Below are 15,243 nucleotides of genomic sequence, written 5' to 3' on the forward strand. Positions count from 1 at the left end.
AAGAGAGAAAACAGAATGAGAAGAAAGGATCAGAGAAGGAGAGGAGATTTTAAGATTTGATTATCAAGCTAAAAAAGGATCATAGTTCAAGTTTTGCACCTATCTCTGTCTCTGTTGAGTAAGACTCACCGTTATGAGCTCCAACTCTGAGAAAAGTTTCTTGAACTTCCCTGGACATTTCTAAAGGAAAGAGTTTGGTCAGAATTCGATTTAAAACAAGTGTATAAGTTCACTAAATGCTAAAACACATATGCTTACCTCCCAGGTTTGGTTGAGTCGGCTGACAGCTGCTGTGTTGAGACCCATGATGATGGCAAATGCAGAGTTCAAATTTCTTTGGGCTTTACAACTGCAGATTCACATAAATGTAGAATAACTTGTATCAGTGCACACGAGCCTTGATGTTATTGATACATGCAGGTTTATTTGTGGATATTTCTCCAAAAAAGTGCATGTGTTCTTACTGAGCTGCGATCTTGATGAACTTTTTTAGCAGCTGCACTCTCTTGTTGAGCGATACACACATGAGCACCTCGGACATGACCCACTGCTGGACCTCGTTACAGCGCTGAAGCAGGACTGAGAGCGCCACCGTGTGGCCGGTGCCAGGAGCACGGCTAAGGGTGTAGTACACCAGCTCTTGCTGCGTGTGGAGGGAGGGAAGAGCGTGAGTGGAAATCCAAAAATGTCCAAAAATAGGTACAGATTTTGGCCAACCAACAGTCCAAACCCAGCCGAAAATATCAATTTACAATCATATAAAAACAGAGAAAAGCAACAAAAGCTCACATATTTAAAAATGGGAAAACATTGTCTAGATTTCCTAAAGATACAGAAAGTGTAAGATGCAGCCTGTGCCTCTTCATCTACGGCGTCTTCACAACAAATATTCAGCTTTTCCTGACAGCCGCTCAGCTGCAAGACGACTTTGTGTACTCATGATCCAGCAAGTCTTGTAGAGCATTTGCATCTTTAATGCTTATTTTCCAGCAATCTCTGTCATGAATATGAATTTATTATAAACTATGTGCACACCCTTCATGCATATATTTGAGTGTGTGTGTGTACCTCGTGGATGGATTTGAAAAGGCTCCAGTCCAGGTGTGTCAGAGCAGCTGCCACGTCCCAGGTGTTAATACCTAAGAGTCGCACCGGTCTCCTGCTTAGCTCAGCGCTGTCCGTTAAAGGAGGCTGTTCACACAAAGTAAAGTTAGTGCACAGAAAGGTAAGGTATACACAAAAATATAGCACACCCTGTACGTACACACAGGTGCTATCACTCTACTGGAATAGAGCTGTCTCAAAAAAGCTTAACAATAGCAACAATATATCATCTTCATAATAACTTACAGAACAACGAGGCTGTGGGGGGATTCAAACATCACAACATTCAAAGGAAACAATACAGCTCAGAGCTATTAGAGCAATTACCTCCTGCCTACAATCAGCACTGAAAGCTGAGAAGGGAGCAGTGATTCCTGTAACACTATTGTTCTGTCTAGCTCTGGTTACAGCAGCCTGACAGACAATATGCGTAATAAAAACTGAGTATGCCTTACCAGCCTGTAAGTTGGGCAGTAGATAAATCAATCTAATGTAGAGCACCTCGTTTGTCAATGATAGGCTGCTAAAAAAATTTACCCCAAAGAAACCAAAATCCTTCAAACTATGATTTCTAAAATGCCCAATATTGCTAAATTATTTAATGATTCACACTGAAGCTCCACAGGAAGAAAAAACATGCCATTACAGAACAACACTGAGCCCTGATACAGCACTTTCCAATCCTGCTGTCACGGTTGGGCAACAGAACAATTGTGGCTCACACCTTTTCTCTCCTATTGAGTCAGAGTTAACGACAATAACCTGACCTGAGTTCTTCCAGCTTGCTTATGATGCATGACTCATCGTAACACTGTAAAAATATGTCACTCTGGGATTTAGAATATTTATTTTCATGCCTGATTTAGCCACAAGATGATACAGAGGCTAGGAACAATATTAGAGGCAGCAAATGCCCCCAATAATCACATTTGAGAGGTCGTGGTTTGCTTTAAACCTGCAAGCTGCATCTTTAGCCTCGATTAATGCTTGTGAAAAATTGAGATTAAGTGTTAACAGAGCAGCATTTACACACCAGAATCTCTGTGAGATCCCTGCGACAGGCCACAAGCTTTCCCTGTGGGGTCATAGACTCTGAGTACACACAGTCACTGGGCTGTAACACCCTCCGCTCTGCAGAGACACACAGAAGGAGAAAAAGAAAGAGAGGAAGACATGAATGTTGATAACAATTTAGAGCCAAGAGTGTGGAGCAGTGACTCTCAACCAGGGGTACTTGTATCCCAGTGTTGCAGTTGCCAAGAGGTACATGGAAAGACTGTGGAGCAGTGCAACTAATTAAAAATAAAAAGCTAAGTAATGGATAAATGATTGAAAAAGATAGCTACTAAAAAAGTAAGTAAAAAAAAAAGTAATTAAGGGCGGCAGTAGCTCAGTCCATAGGGACCGGACCGAATACGGAGTGTGGACTAGTAGCTGGAGAGGTGCCAGTTCCCCTCCTGGGCACTGCTGAGGTGCCCCTGAGGACGGCACCAAACACCCAACTGTTCGGGGTGCCTGTCCAGGGCAGTCCCCTCACTCTGACATCTCTCCATTTAATGTATGTATAGGTCCTGTTTGTGCATGTGTGTATATGTGCATGACAACAGAGTGAAGAAATTGAATTTTCCCTTGGGGATTAATAAAGTATATAAAATCTAATTAAAAAAATTCAAATTACAGAATTGTTAACATTAACTAAAAGTAACGAATAAACAGTTGAAATAGTTAACGTCAACTAAAATGAGCATATAAACAGTCAAAACAGTAACATTGGCTACAAGAAATGAAAAATCAGTTCAAACACAAATATTAACATTCACTATAAGTAACCAAACACGGTTAAAATAGTTGTATTAACCACTGCTGCAGGGTGTCTGCCCATGAGGTAAAATATGACATGTAACGTTAGGGATGAGATCATGTTGTGTTGTGACTAATAAGAGTTAGTTAATTGAAATAGCTGAAAGTAACATAGAAATGGTTGTTATAGCTAAGTGTGATAAATAAATAGTTAAATAGTCTTAACTGTGGTTGAAAGATCCAGTTTATGACACTCCAAGGTAGGAATGAAAACCTGACCAAACCAGCCTAAACAAGGTTGTGTATTTCTTTGTGTGTTTGTCCGTGTACCTCCACTGTGCGACGCCACAGCAAGAACCATGTCCTCCTCTGCTCTGTCCATCTTCAGACTCACAATCCTTAGCAGCTCATGGGCCTCCAGTGAGGGGTGTGTGTGGACACTCAGGTAGGAGTCAGCACTCACGTACACGCAACAAATCACTGGAAGACAAACAATGTTCACAGAGCAGTTAATGTGCCGCACATATACTGTAAAAGTGTAAATAGCTAAAATAAAAATACTGAAATACTGTAAAATCATAATCAAGCAGATGCAGAAAATCTTAAGTATTTACAGAGAGAGTTGGGTTAATTTTGTCAAGTACTCAAGCAGACAAAGAAACTGAGCACGCTGTATTTAAGCAATTTGCATCTGCACATTGAAATTAAAACTCACAGGCTGTCATTATGCGTGATTGTGAACAGTCCCGGGCAGCGTGTTGTGTGTGTGTGCATGTTTTTGTGTCTGTTACTCACCCTCTCTAGTATCAGGCGGTGGACTTCGGAGTGGCAAACAGTTTTCCTTCAAACTCAGCTGCTGATACATTTGTTTACTCTGACAGAGAGGGAGCAGAAGAAAAATGGAGATGTATAATACTGTGTTTATACTTCACTGAATATAGTGATGCACTGATAACACCTGTGTCAGCTCCTATCCACCTTATTCCTGAGGGCACTACTGTAGAAATGATTATGGACACAACTTCCAGTGAGACAGCGGAAGTAGCAGTAAGCTAGTTAGTCCCATAGACTGTCTGTGCACCATATACTTTTGGCTTGAATGAGTAATTTAAGTAGTGGTGTTGTTACTTAACATTGGCTGACACAAACAAGAACATTTGTTGGCTTTGAAAAAAATCATATCACTGCACACCAAATTATATTTTTATGTATGCCATTAAAGCATTTGAATGCAGTAAAATGCAGCTGACAGTGTCATGCAGTGTCTCTCTAGCTTACCTTTTGGTTTGGAGGGCAGTCATCGACCGTGCTACAGGAGAGAAACAAGCACAACGATGAGGGGGAAAACAGGTAGGCACAGAAAAATAATAAATTAAAAAGCATACAGTAATGACTAGTCATATTTGATACAGAGAACGAACTCCTCGTGCACACTTACTGTCTACGGCGCAGAAGTTTCTGGAACTCCTTCAGGTCTTTCTCCAGCGTGGGGAACTCATACAGATCCTCTAAAACATGCCTGTACAGGGTCTAACAGAGAGCAGAGGGGGCAGGAACATGTTAGCACTTGTTGATTGATGGTTAAATATTGTTTTTGTTTGGTCCACCAGGAAGGCTGGTAACTGGCAGCAAGAATGCTTTAGTCTTTGGTCTTTGGATGTTCTCAGACTCTAACACTGCTATCCACCTGGCTCGGTCTCTGAGCAACATTGTACATTGGCTCCATATTAAACAGATATCTGATTAGCTGCCCGTTACAACAATCTACACCCATCTGTAGGATAGGGCATAAGTCCCAAATCATACTCCAATGCTTTGAGCATCATAAATGAAATCCCTTTCATCTTAATTCTTAGCAGCAGGTGGAATAAATCTCAAAACAAAACTATTCATAACAGAGGCGAATGAGATTTTTTTTGTTTTGTAATTTAGGTGGAACAACCTTTTAACCCTACCAGTCCTCATGGTTGGTGAGCGAAAACAAAATATTCTGTTTCTTGCCCTTATTCTGAAAAAGACAATTTTCCTACTAAGCTGTTAACATTGCCGAGGAAGATGAATATTCCACTAATATTTCTGTTTACATGCAGCCATGCATACTCGGATTTACGTCCCCTAACATGTCGTTTATCACGTCAAACTACAGCAAAGTGGAACAGCTGTCACTTGAGCCAGGATTTTTTTCAAAGAGGGCAAAACACTATAAAATACTAAGGGATCACATTGTGGGATGAACTTCATAATCACCTTGCAGACAGCAGATTATTGATGATTATTGATGAAACTATTTTGACACTATGTTTGACAGTTTACTGGGACTAGTCGATCGTGGTACAATTATTTTGTTTAAATTATTTCGTTCCGTTTGATTTTTATTTTCCTATTTCATTTTTTTCTCTTATTTAACCTTATTTTATTCATTATTTATTTACTCTTTATGCCATAAGATGTACATTATTCATTTTCCTTGACTAAACAAGGTCAGAGTGGGGTCGAGCCCTCCTCGGGTTTTGCTAACCTACTCTTTATATAGAGTGATTTGTACTGAATCTATAATTTGTTCCTTTTATATGTGCAAATAAATAAACAATAAAAAAAGTTGTCCACTGGTGGCAGAGTTGCCAGACGGCCTCCCTTTGTCACTTCTTTAACCACCTTCAAAATGTTGGCACTGTTTTATTTGCAGATATCCCAAAACCTGTTGATATCCAAGTCTCTCATAATGGTTAAAAGCAGGTGTTTTTTTTCCTTTTTTCCTTCCTGCAGGCTTTTCATTTGCACATGCATCTCTATCCCACAGCCTTTCCAAACTGCTGGCTTGTTGGTTTGTGTACAACAAATCCATGACAATGCACAGAGCTGACCGTAAACAGGCAAGAGGATGTGTGGTGCAAACTGCAGCAAAAACTCAGGTTGCGACTCATATTCAGAGTGTGCTGTATACTTGTCCAAAGAATACTCCTAAAATCCAAATAATACCAGCATATACCGCATCTTAATTGTCCTATTCGAAATAATAGTGGAATAGTAGAGTGCACGTAAACGTACCCAACGTCAGGAAAAACTACGTCCCATAAAGGAGGTATGACATGCAACCGAGGTTCATGAGGATGATTTGAACCAACAAAATCACCTGGCTCTAACATTACAGTTTGCTCAGCTCATTTACTGAGTACCATCAAGTGTAAATTATGCTGCGTAGGTAGATTACATTAAAGAAACATCAGACAAATTCTGTACCTTGTACTTAAATGAGTGACTAGGCACGCTCTGTGGTGTCTGTGTGTGCCTGGCTGTGTGCGTGCTTGGCAGAGAATTAGTAAGTAGCATGAAAGCTCAGGAGGCAGTAACAGTAACAACTTGCAAGGATCCACACTCGCGCACACACACACAAACACACGTCTCCAAACACCTGCTTATCGCTGTCATTGACCCACCGTAGCCTCCCATCCAAATTCCCCTCTCATTCCTCTGTTACTAGGCAACTATCACCTGGGTTACGCACTCCATATGAGATTATACCCATGCCAACCCTCGCACTTTCGTTTCCATGGTAACCCGGCACCGAGCAGCAGAGCCGGCAGGTTACGGAGGGACAAGTGATTGGTGAGTGCGCGCGCTTGTTGCGGGTGAGCGTGTGGACAAGCACACGTGTGATCGTGTTGCGTGTGTTTGTTTCTCTCTCGGTGTCACGGTCGTCACGGGGATTCAAATCCAATTCAGCCGACCATGTGAAAATATAACAGGAACACAGTGGGTACCAGCAGCATTTGTCATGAGAAATGTGACACTAAGAATCTGTATGTGCGTGTTTTCAGTGTCCTTGATTTCCTGCGGATGACACTGTGTTTTGTACAAATGATAAGTGGTGGTGAAATTAAAGATTTGATAATTTTATATGTTACTTGTCATTAGATAGATGTGAATTATTCTCTTCGTCAATGTGTATTACTCTTTGAAAAAAACATACAGCCACATATTATGATAATATCCCTCATTATTTGTATGATTCATCATGAAGTGTATTTTTTTCCTTTCTTATTAGTCTGCTTCATCAGAAAGATGAGATAAAATCATCAGCGAGGTTCCCCATGGGAGACAGCTGAAACAAAGTACAGTTTAACCAGACATCCAGCAAACAAAAAGATCAAACACACACACACACTTTTCAGCTCTGTTTCCACAAAATGCTTGATGTCCTGTCACGCAGAACTTAACAAAGGACAACCCCATTTTAGAATGAGACAAAGAGACAAATGAAGATGAATGAGGCTTCTTATGTTCTTCAGTGACACGTGTGAAAGGACACCAGAGGATCAAACTCATTAAATCGTTGAAATAGAAGACATGGTGAGGAGAAAAGATTTTTAGTTACGAGTAGTGCCGTACCTTCATAAAGCTCCTGACGTGCTCCTCTTCCTTCAGGAAGTCCTTGTAGAGCCTGCTCCAGTGGGCGACCAGCTGCAGTACCTTACGCTTCCTGAAGAGAGCGTCTTTGCCCTCCTCCTGGCCCCTGCAGCGGGCGCTGCTATAGGTGAGAGCGGTCAAGGAGACAACGAAGAACAGTGCAGAGGCTGAAAGGATTAGTGTGTGTGTGTGAGATTATACGAGTGTGTTTGCCAGTAAGGATATTGTCCCAGCAGAGCCTGACAGAGGTCGTTAGTGGACATGAACACCAGATAGGTCAACAAGAAGTCATCCAGCAGCATTTCTGAAACAAAGGAAACACATCATCAGTCACTTCCAAGGCCTTCACTGGCAAAGTGGTCGACTTATCTCTGAATTAAGATGTGAAAAGTCTCCTTTGGTTTCTCCCATTCTTCACTTCTGATTCCCTCACTCAACATTATCTATTGATAAATGTACCCTCCATGTGTAACACATTAAAAGTAGGCTTTAACCCCTCAACTTCAAGAATGATCCTTCCCATTTTCCCCTCGTTTGGTCCTTCGTAGCTTTTAAGTCATGATAATCAATCACTGTGTATCAACAGTGGATCACATGACTGTGCAATGTGAAAAGGGACTGCTGATGGACAAAGTTAGCAACTAGCTTGTGAAAATAGTGGAGCATCTAGCAGCTAAAGAGCCAGATATTTCCCTCAGGAGTCGGTGGTGACCAAAAACAGAGCTAAAAGCAGAGTGAATGTTGGGCTTACATTCATCAGGTGGACAGACAGAGGACTAATGATGAATGCTAATGTTGCTCCATGTCTGTTGGATGTGAATATGTGCGTCTCTTTGCTAAGACACTCGCCATAGCAACTTAAAAAGGTGAAAAAAATTGATCGCAAACAAATGTCAAATATCACTTATCTCAATGTTAGTTATTAACATGCTGTTGACAGAACCATAGAGGCTGAATTCAACCACAAGAGCATTGCAGCACCCGCACAGTCTACAACATGGACATGCTACTGTTAGCCTATCTAGTAATCCATCTTCACAAAAGGCAGCGGTTGCAAGCATGTTTATATTTAATATTCTACATAATTGCATTTGCAAGACAAACGTTAAGTATACTGTGAATACTTTCTACATCATCACACAGAGACTAACATTAAGGGAGCAGAGCAGCAATCAGACAAGATAAAACAAATCCGCTGCTCAAGCTAGCGACACATAACATTTATAACAAAACAGCATTGTTCTCCACCTACCCCACATTTTGTCATTCTTATACAGACAGGACCCTGTAAGGTGCTTTCTAAATTATTATTTCATCAATTAATGCAGTTAACTCTAAAATAAAAAGACCATGAAACATTTATCTTACAGTGTTTTCACACTTGGCCCTAATCAGCCTAATGAACACTCCTAGAGAACTCAGACCCCGAGCTGGTCTGAGTATGGCTGGCTTCAGATACTGCACGTCTCCAGATGTGGAATGTAGAACACATCAAACGGCAACAGTCTACAGCAGAGAAACGCTAAGGTTTAACTCCAATTTTAAGTTCATCTGAAAGTGAGGGGCTTCATAACCACACTGCAGTGCCACGTCAAAGTAAACAAAAATAAACTGTGTCAATATATATTACATACAGGCTATAGTGTGAACTGAAAGAGGACTGAGGGCCCGTCAGAGCTGAAGTTGACCTGAGTCCCTTTTCTGTTGGTCCACTTTTTGGTGCACGTTAAGAGGATTGAGTTCAGTTTGTTTAAAAAGAACTATATGTGAAAACACCATGGATTGCCAGATATGTTTTAAGTTTTAGTGCGTCCAAAACCTTAGTATGAAACCATATAACTTGCAGTGAAATATTACAGTATGCAAACACTGGACACTACGCCAACATGAATATCCCACAATGGGTTAGCGTGAGTAACCACAGACGGATACGGCACCCCCTGATTTTAAAGCTAATGTATGGAAGCATTTTGGCTTCTGTGAAGTTGAAGGGAAAAGGGACCTGGACAAGAGCCACACTGTATGCAAATGGATCCATCTATTTATGGATCATTACAGATATGACCTTTTTTAACGCAGCAATAAGTCACACCGGGAGAAAAATTATTAATGTGTCAAAATTTCCGTGCATCAAGAATCGTTTCATAATCGCATTGTAGCTCTCTGAATCGTAATCGAATCGTGAGGTGACTTAAGATTCCCATTCCTACCACTCAAATAAAAACCTCCTCCATGTCTTGTGCATAATTTCATAAACATTTCCTGAAAATTCAGCCTGGCATATTTAGCATCTTTGGAGACTTTGGAAAGAGCTTTAAGGAAAGCTAGGCAAACATTTCTTTCTCTTGGCTCATATTCACAACAACTTCAAAAAAACTAAAGAAATTCATCAGAGTAGAGCAAGCTAATGTACAGGAGAGACGGCAGCAGTGTGTGTATATGTGTGTGTGTGTGTGTGTGAGACTCAGCAGGTGTTCAATGGGTAAGAACCGAATATAAACAGCCCTCGTGGCAGATGGGTAATGAGCCATTGTTGGTGGTGTGAGGGAGCTGTGATGTGTGTGCATGTGTGTGTGGTGTCTAACTCTTTTCCTGGGAAAATGTGTGACCCAAATATGGCTCTGTCGGGCAGAGAGCAAAGAAATCAATTATAGAAGACTGAGCAAAGGCTGCGGCATTAATATTTGATCAACTGTCTCCTCTTTAGAAATAAAAATACAACTTTTCTCAAGAAATATTTTTAGGCAGGTCTGACTGAGCTTATCACTTTTTCAAAACCCTGTTGACTTACTTTCTGTGCAGCTCCTTCTTGACCAGCTGTTGGCCTTTTTTCTGCCTTCTATTTCCCTCCCTCACTCTCTCCATCCCGAACTCTCCTCATCCTCACCCCCCTTCCCCACACCCCCATTTTTCATTTTCTCCTTCTCGGCGGTTACATTTCCTCCCGCTACTACTCTCCTCCCACGCTCGCCCTCTCCGAGCTCTCTGTGATGATAAATATCCATTTTCATCTTCAACATATGCCCTCTGCGTTTGCCCGCTGGCACACACAAAGTCAAACACATGCACTCATAGACACAGCAGTACACACACACACACACCCAAACACACGCACACAGCACCCTGATGAATAACTCATTCAGTTCTGACCTTGGGGACTTTATCTCTTGCGAGGGAGAAAGGAAAAAGAGAGAAAATGTGTGCGTGCTGAACTAATCGCAGTAATCTGCTGCTGTGTTTTTTGTTGTGTGTGTGTTTTTACGTGTACGTGGGGAGGGGTGGTTGGGGTAATCGCTCTCTCTCTGTGGAAGCGTGTTCGAGCCTGTTCAACATGCTGCACAGCTAAGCCCACTAAAACGGCACACTGATGCTCAGCACCACCCTAGAGGGCCTACACACACACACACACACACACACGCAGACACGCGCACCCTCATGCTTATTCAGCACACACAGACCAAAAGATAGACACACAGATACAGAGACAAAGACAGCCAAACATGCACACACACTCCCTGATCTGCATCCCTGCTTCTACCTCCTTAGAAAAAAAATAAAAAGTGTGTCTTTTCTCTCTTCAGTGAATAAATATCAGACAGTCCTCCTCCACAAAGACCATCTCAGTTCTCTCTCTCTCTGACATTCGTCTCTCTCCCTCTTTCTTCGTTTGCTTCCTGCAATTCAGTGAGATGGCTCCCTGTGGACTGCTGGGAACTGGTGGTGCTGAGCTGATACATAAAGAAGCCTTGTCTTAAAACGGTGCACACAGGCAGGAGCTGGGTTTTATAAAATGCAGGTTGGGACCCAGATGTCTCTGTGTGATAACCTTATTACTTCACTGGACCAGCGCTCTGTGGTGATACAGAATTGAATTTAGTTTGATCCAGTGGACAAAGACATCACGATCCATTGACTATGACAAGAAATCAGTTTGTGTTTATTTATTTTTAAATGCGCAGGAATGATTATCTTAAGCCCAGCATACACTGTACGATTTTTAAAATCTTGTTGTTAATACCAGCTCACACTGTACGAGTGAATCGTCTGCGATGTGCGGCCAAAGCTCACGATTTATGTGCTCACACTGTACATTCCGATCATCAAGCACGATCAGAGAGCTCACACTGTACGGGTGAAAACGGCTCGTCGGCCCCTGCTGACTGTCCTGCCCGTTGACAGCTGTCAATAAAGACACATTTGAAAGCTCCGATTTGTTCCGGAAGTGCCGTTGTTGTCAACGAAGCAGGACAAGCGGTTTGCTTTGATGATTTGCGCTATACTGTGTGCCGAAACGTCCAAAAAGAAGAGGCGTCAGCGCATATGGACTCGCAGATGGCTTGAGAGACGTGGACAGTATGGTTTGTCCATTTTACAACGAGAGTTGGAGGTAAGCCGGCTACAGCCGGGTGCACCCTCTGTGTGTGTGTGTGGAGGTAAGCCGGCTACAGCCGGGTGCACCCTCTGTGTGTGTGTGTGTGTTGTACCTCGTCTAGCGTGCTAGCTTGTATGTTTGTTGCGCTTGCTTGAAAATGAGAGCAGAAAAAACTTTCCAGGCAGCTGAAGAATATTGGCTATCTCCTGCCAGCGTTTCTCTCGTTGATAGCAGTCGTGGTAGGTGGAAGAAGAAACGTCGAACAGGCACTCATACTGTTGCCACAGCTCAACCAACCTGGCCTCCATATTGACAGTCCACCGACGCGTCGCCATGGTGATCTATGTCTTCGCGCAGGCGCAGTGAGGGATAAATGCACAGACGTTGGCGAATCGGCTCGTGGCTCTGCTTCAACTGTGCGAATGTCTGTGCCGGACGACCAAAATTTCTGACATGTCAGAAATTCATCCGACCGTCCGACCGTGGTTCTGGAACAGATGATTGGCCCTCGCCCCCCCCCCCTGTACACTGCACGGCAAAAGACGCACGACGAAGTGGAAATCCGGCCCGAGCGTCGGCAGGTCGTGCGTCTCAAAAATCGGGTCAAATCCGGTCAAAAATCGTACAGTGTATGCTGGGCTTTACTTGAACAGAATGTAAAGGACAAAAATCTAAACCAGGGGTGTCAAGAAGTCCAGAATTGGCTTGCCAAGGGGACCAATCTGGTCAACCAGATGACTTTGCAACCCTAATATTAATGAACATGTTAAGACTGCCTGTTTTCAGACGCTAGTTAAACTGTGTGAGTCGCCTACTTTTTGTAAAATGCTGCTTCAGAAGCTTCAGAAGAAGTTCATTCATTAATTTTCTGTAACCACTTTTCCTCTTAGGGGTCACAGTGGGGCTGGAGCCTCTCCCAGCTGACATTGGGTGAGAGGTAGGGTACACCCTGGACAAGTCACCAGACTATCACAGGGCTGACACATAGAGACAGACAACCATTCACACTTACATTCACACTCCTCCTCACACAATTTAGAGTCACCAGTTAACCTGCATGTCTTTGGACTGTGGGAGAAGTCGCAGCACCCGGGGAAAACTCCTGCTGGCATGGGGAGAACATGCAAACTCCGCACAGAAGGGCTCCTCCACCCTGGGTTCAAACCAGGAACCCTCTTGCCGTGAGGCGACAATGCTAACCACTGCTCCACCATGCTGCATTACTGTAGTCATATTTAAAAACATTTAACATTGTGCAGCTTCAGAACAAAATCTGTATCGGACTTGTATCTGAAAACAATAATGGTTGAACCCTATCGCTCCCAAAACAGTTTGTAAGACGGGATAACTTCATATAACCCTCATTAGCTTTTGTTGTGGTGATGCCAGTGTTACTACAGAGGAGCAGAACATGTAATGGCAGTGAGTAGTAGACAGACTGACATTTTCAGAATGCACTTGTACCACTTTACACACAAAAAACTTGGACGTGTGGTATTTATGGGTCATGATGCAATGGTTGTACTGGTCTGGCCCACTTGACATCAAAGTGGGCTGTAAGTGGCCCATGAAATAAAATGACCTAACCTAACTCACACCTGTTTTGGCCTCTCTCCACTGGCTGCCTGTAAAGTTCAGAATTGACTTTAAGGTTCTCCTGTTTGTGTACAAAGCCTTAATGGTCTGTCCCCATCCTACATCACAGACCATCTAACCCCCTATTTTGCGCCCAGGTCCCTCAGGTCAGCTGACCTGGGGCTCCTGGCTGTCCCACGCTCCAGACGTAAGCTCAGGGGTGATCGTGCCTTTGCTGTGTCTGCCCCAAACTGTGGAACAGCATCCCCCTCCCAATCAGATCTGCCCCCACCATTGACTCGTTTAAGTCCAGGCTCAAAATCCACTTTTATTCATTAGCGTTTGAGTCCCCCTGATGTGGTTTTCCCTGACGTGTGCCTGTGTGTGTTGTGTCTCTAAAGGTGTGAGCTGTGTACCTGACAGTTATGTATGCGTTTTTAGCATTTTTAGCATTTTATTCCTTTTGTACAGCACTTTGGTCAGCGTGAGTTGTTTTTAAATGTGCTTTATAAATAAAATGGGGTTGAGTTGTGATCTCACATCACATTTACTGTCAAATAATCCCGAAACCAGCAGTTAATAACCTAAATAGTATCATAGTCCCTTTTACTAGCCTGGTGTAGCTACACATTTTGACAAATAAACAACAATTAACAATAAACAAATTATTTTTTTATAGAAGTTCTTTGGACGTATAAAAGCAGGTTGTTGGCTACCTCAAATTATGTGTACATTCTTCAGTTACCTTGTAAGTTATTCATATTCCTTTAGTTCACAAGGGTCCTCAGATCAAAGGATCAAAATGATTTTTCATAAAATCAAAAATTAATCAAAGTTGTCAGTAGTGTTTGAATTAAAGACCTGTCCCAAAAATAGGCCTGCTGAGTTCAGGGATTTAAGCAAATAATGGCCCAGGCTACTAACTGAAGTTTTACGTTATTTAATTGAAACTGAAACTTACAAAAATGAACTATGGACTATTTTGATTTGACAAAACTAACAGGAATTATTACCAATATTTTACATTATAAACAATTAACTGATTATATGAAAGAACAGTAAAAATATATTAAAATGAAAATAATTTGTTGCAGTCCCACTCTCAGTGCAGTCTATGTGCTAGCTACGCTGCTACAAAGCAAATGACAAAAAACAGTAAAACAGTATAGCACTACTGTAACTCCTGCACTGTCAAAAAAAAAAACAGTAGCTATAAGGTTAACCCGAGGATTGTGAAAATGAGACATGACAGTTAACAGCTCGCTGAAATTGTTTGCAACAGAAATGCCCGCAGCACCCCGAGGGAATCATTTCACAAAGCCATTACAGCATTTAACGTCTTGAATGTTCCTCATATTTTCAGATTTACAGGCAATGACTTGGCTGAATGAATGCACAAACACACCTGGCTGTGGTGTGAGAGTTGACTGACTCATGCAGCCACACACACACACACACACACACACACACAGCATAATCGAGAGGGACTGCATACCTCCTGGGTTGAACCCACTGCACGGAAAATGAAAGAGACACAAAAATCCATGTTGGGCTGTGTTGTAACTTGTTGTGTGGCACTGAAAATGAAATTCCTCGAAATGAGAGGGTGGGGAGTTTTAAACATACCTTTGGTCACACGGCAGAGACAAACATCAACTGCTTTATTTATATAACAAACTGTCTAACTTTCCGCTGACTTTTATTTAAATGAAATTCGTTCTATCTGTATGTTTCTATCTCCTCTTGGAGAAACAGCCATGTTGTGTGCACAAATGCCCTCTCACAGATGTGTTCAGGAAACGTGTGTCGACAAACTTACCACTCTCCCTGCTCTCAGGTGCCCCTCTTTGGTCGTCCAGCCGCAGGTCACTTAGCAGATGCTCCAAGATCTTCAGCGGTGTCCCCGACACCACCACATACCTGAAAGACGAAGAATCTTCCTCACTAGAGCAACAAGTACGACCCCTTCCATCCCTCCATACTCC

At 42.4% G+C, this 15,243-nt stretch overlaps 1 protein-coding gene across 1 annotated transcript in view; it reads right to left on the minus strand.

The window, feature by feature from the left end:
• rapgef5a (Rap guanine nucleotide exchange factor (GEF) 5a) overlaps positions 1–15,243 on the minus strand; it is a 65,693-nt gene that overhangs the window by 6,253 nt on the left and 44,197 nt on the right. The window contains exons 11-22 of the mRNA XM_050034269.1: positions 15,078–15,178; positions 7,537–7,615; positions 7,294–7,438; positions 4,343–4,434; positions 4,183–4,213; positions 3,700–3,778; positions 3,235–3,384; positions 2,138–2,235; positions 1,069–1,191; positions 465–643; positions 259–349; positions 130–180 (exon numbers count right to left, since the gene is read on the minus strand). Coding sequence (XP_049890226.1) covers positions 130–180; positions 259–349; positions 465–643; positions 1,069–1,191; positions 2,138–2,235; positions 3,235–3,384; positions 3,700–3,778; positions 4,183–4,213; positions 4,343–4,434; positions 7,294–7,438; positions 7,537–7,615; positions 15,078–15,178 — 1,219 coding nt within the window. The remainder of the gene's footprint in view (positions 1–129; positions 181–258; positions 350–464; positions 644–1,068; positions 1,192–2,137; positions 2,236–3,234; positions 3,385–3,699; positions 3,779–4,182; positions 4,214–4,342; positions 4,435–7,293; positions 7,439–7,536; positions 7,616–15,077; positions 15,179–15,243) is intronic.

Source organism: Epinephelus moara, chromosome 22 (assembly GCF_006386435.1).
Source record: "Epinephelus moara isolate mb chromosome 22, YSFRI_EMoa_1.0, whole genome shotgun sequence".
Taxonomy (NCBI): domain Eukaryota; kingdom Metazoa; phylum Chordata; class Actinopteri; order Perciformes; family Serranidae; genus Epinephelus; species Epinephelus moara.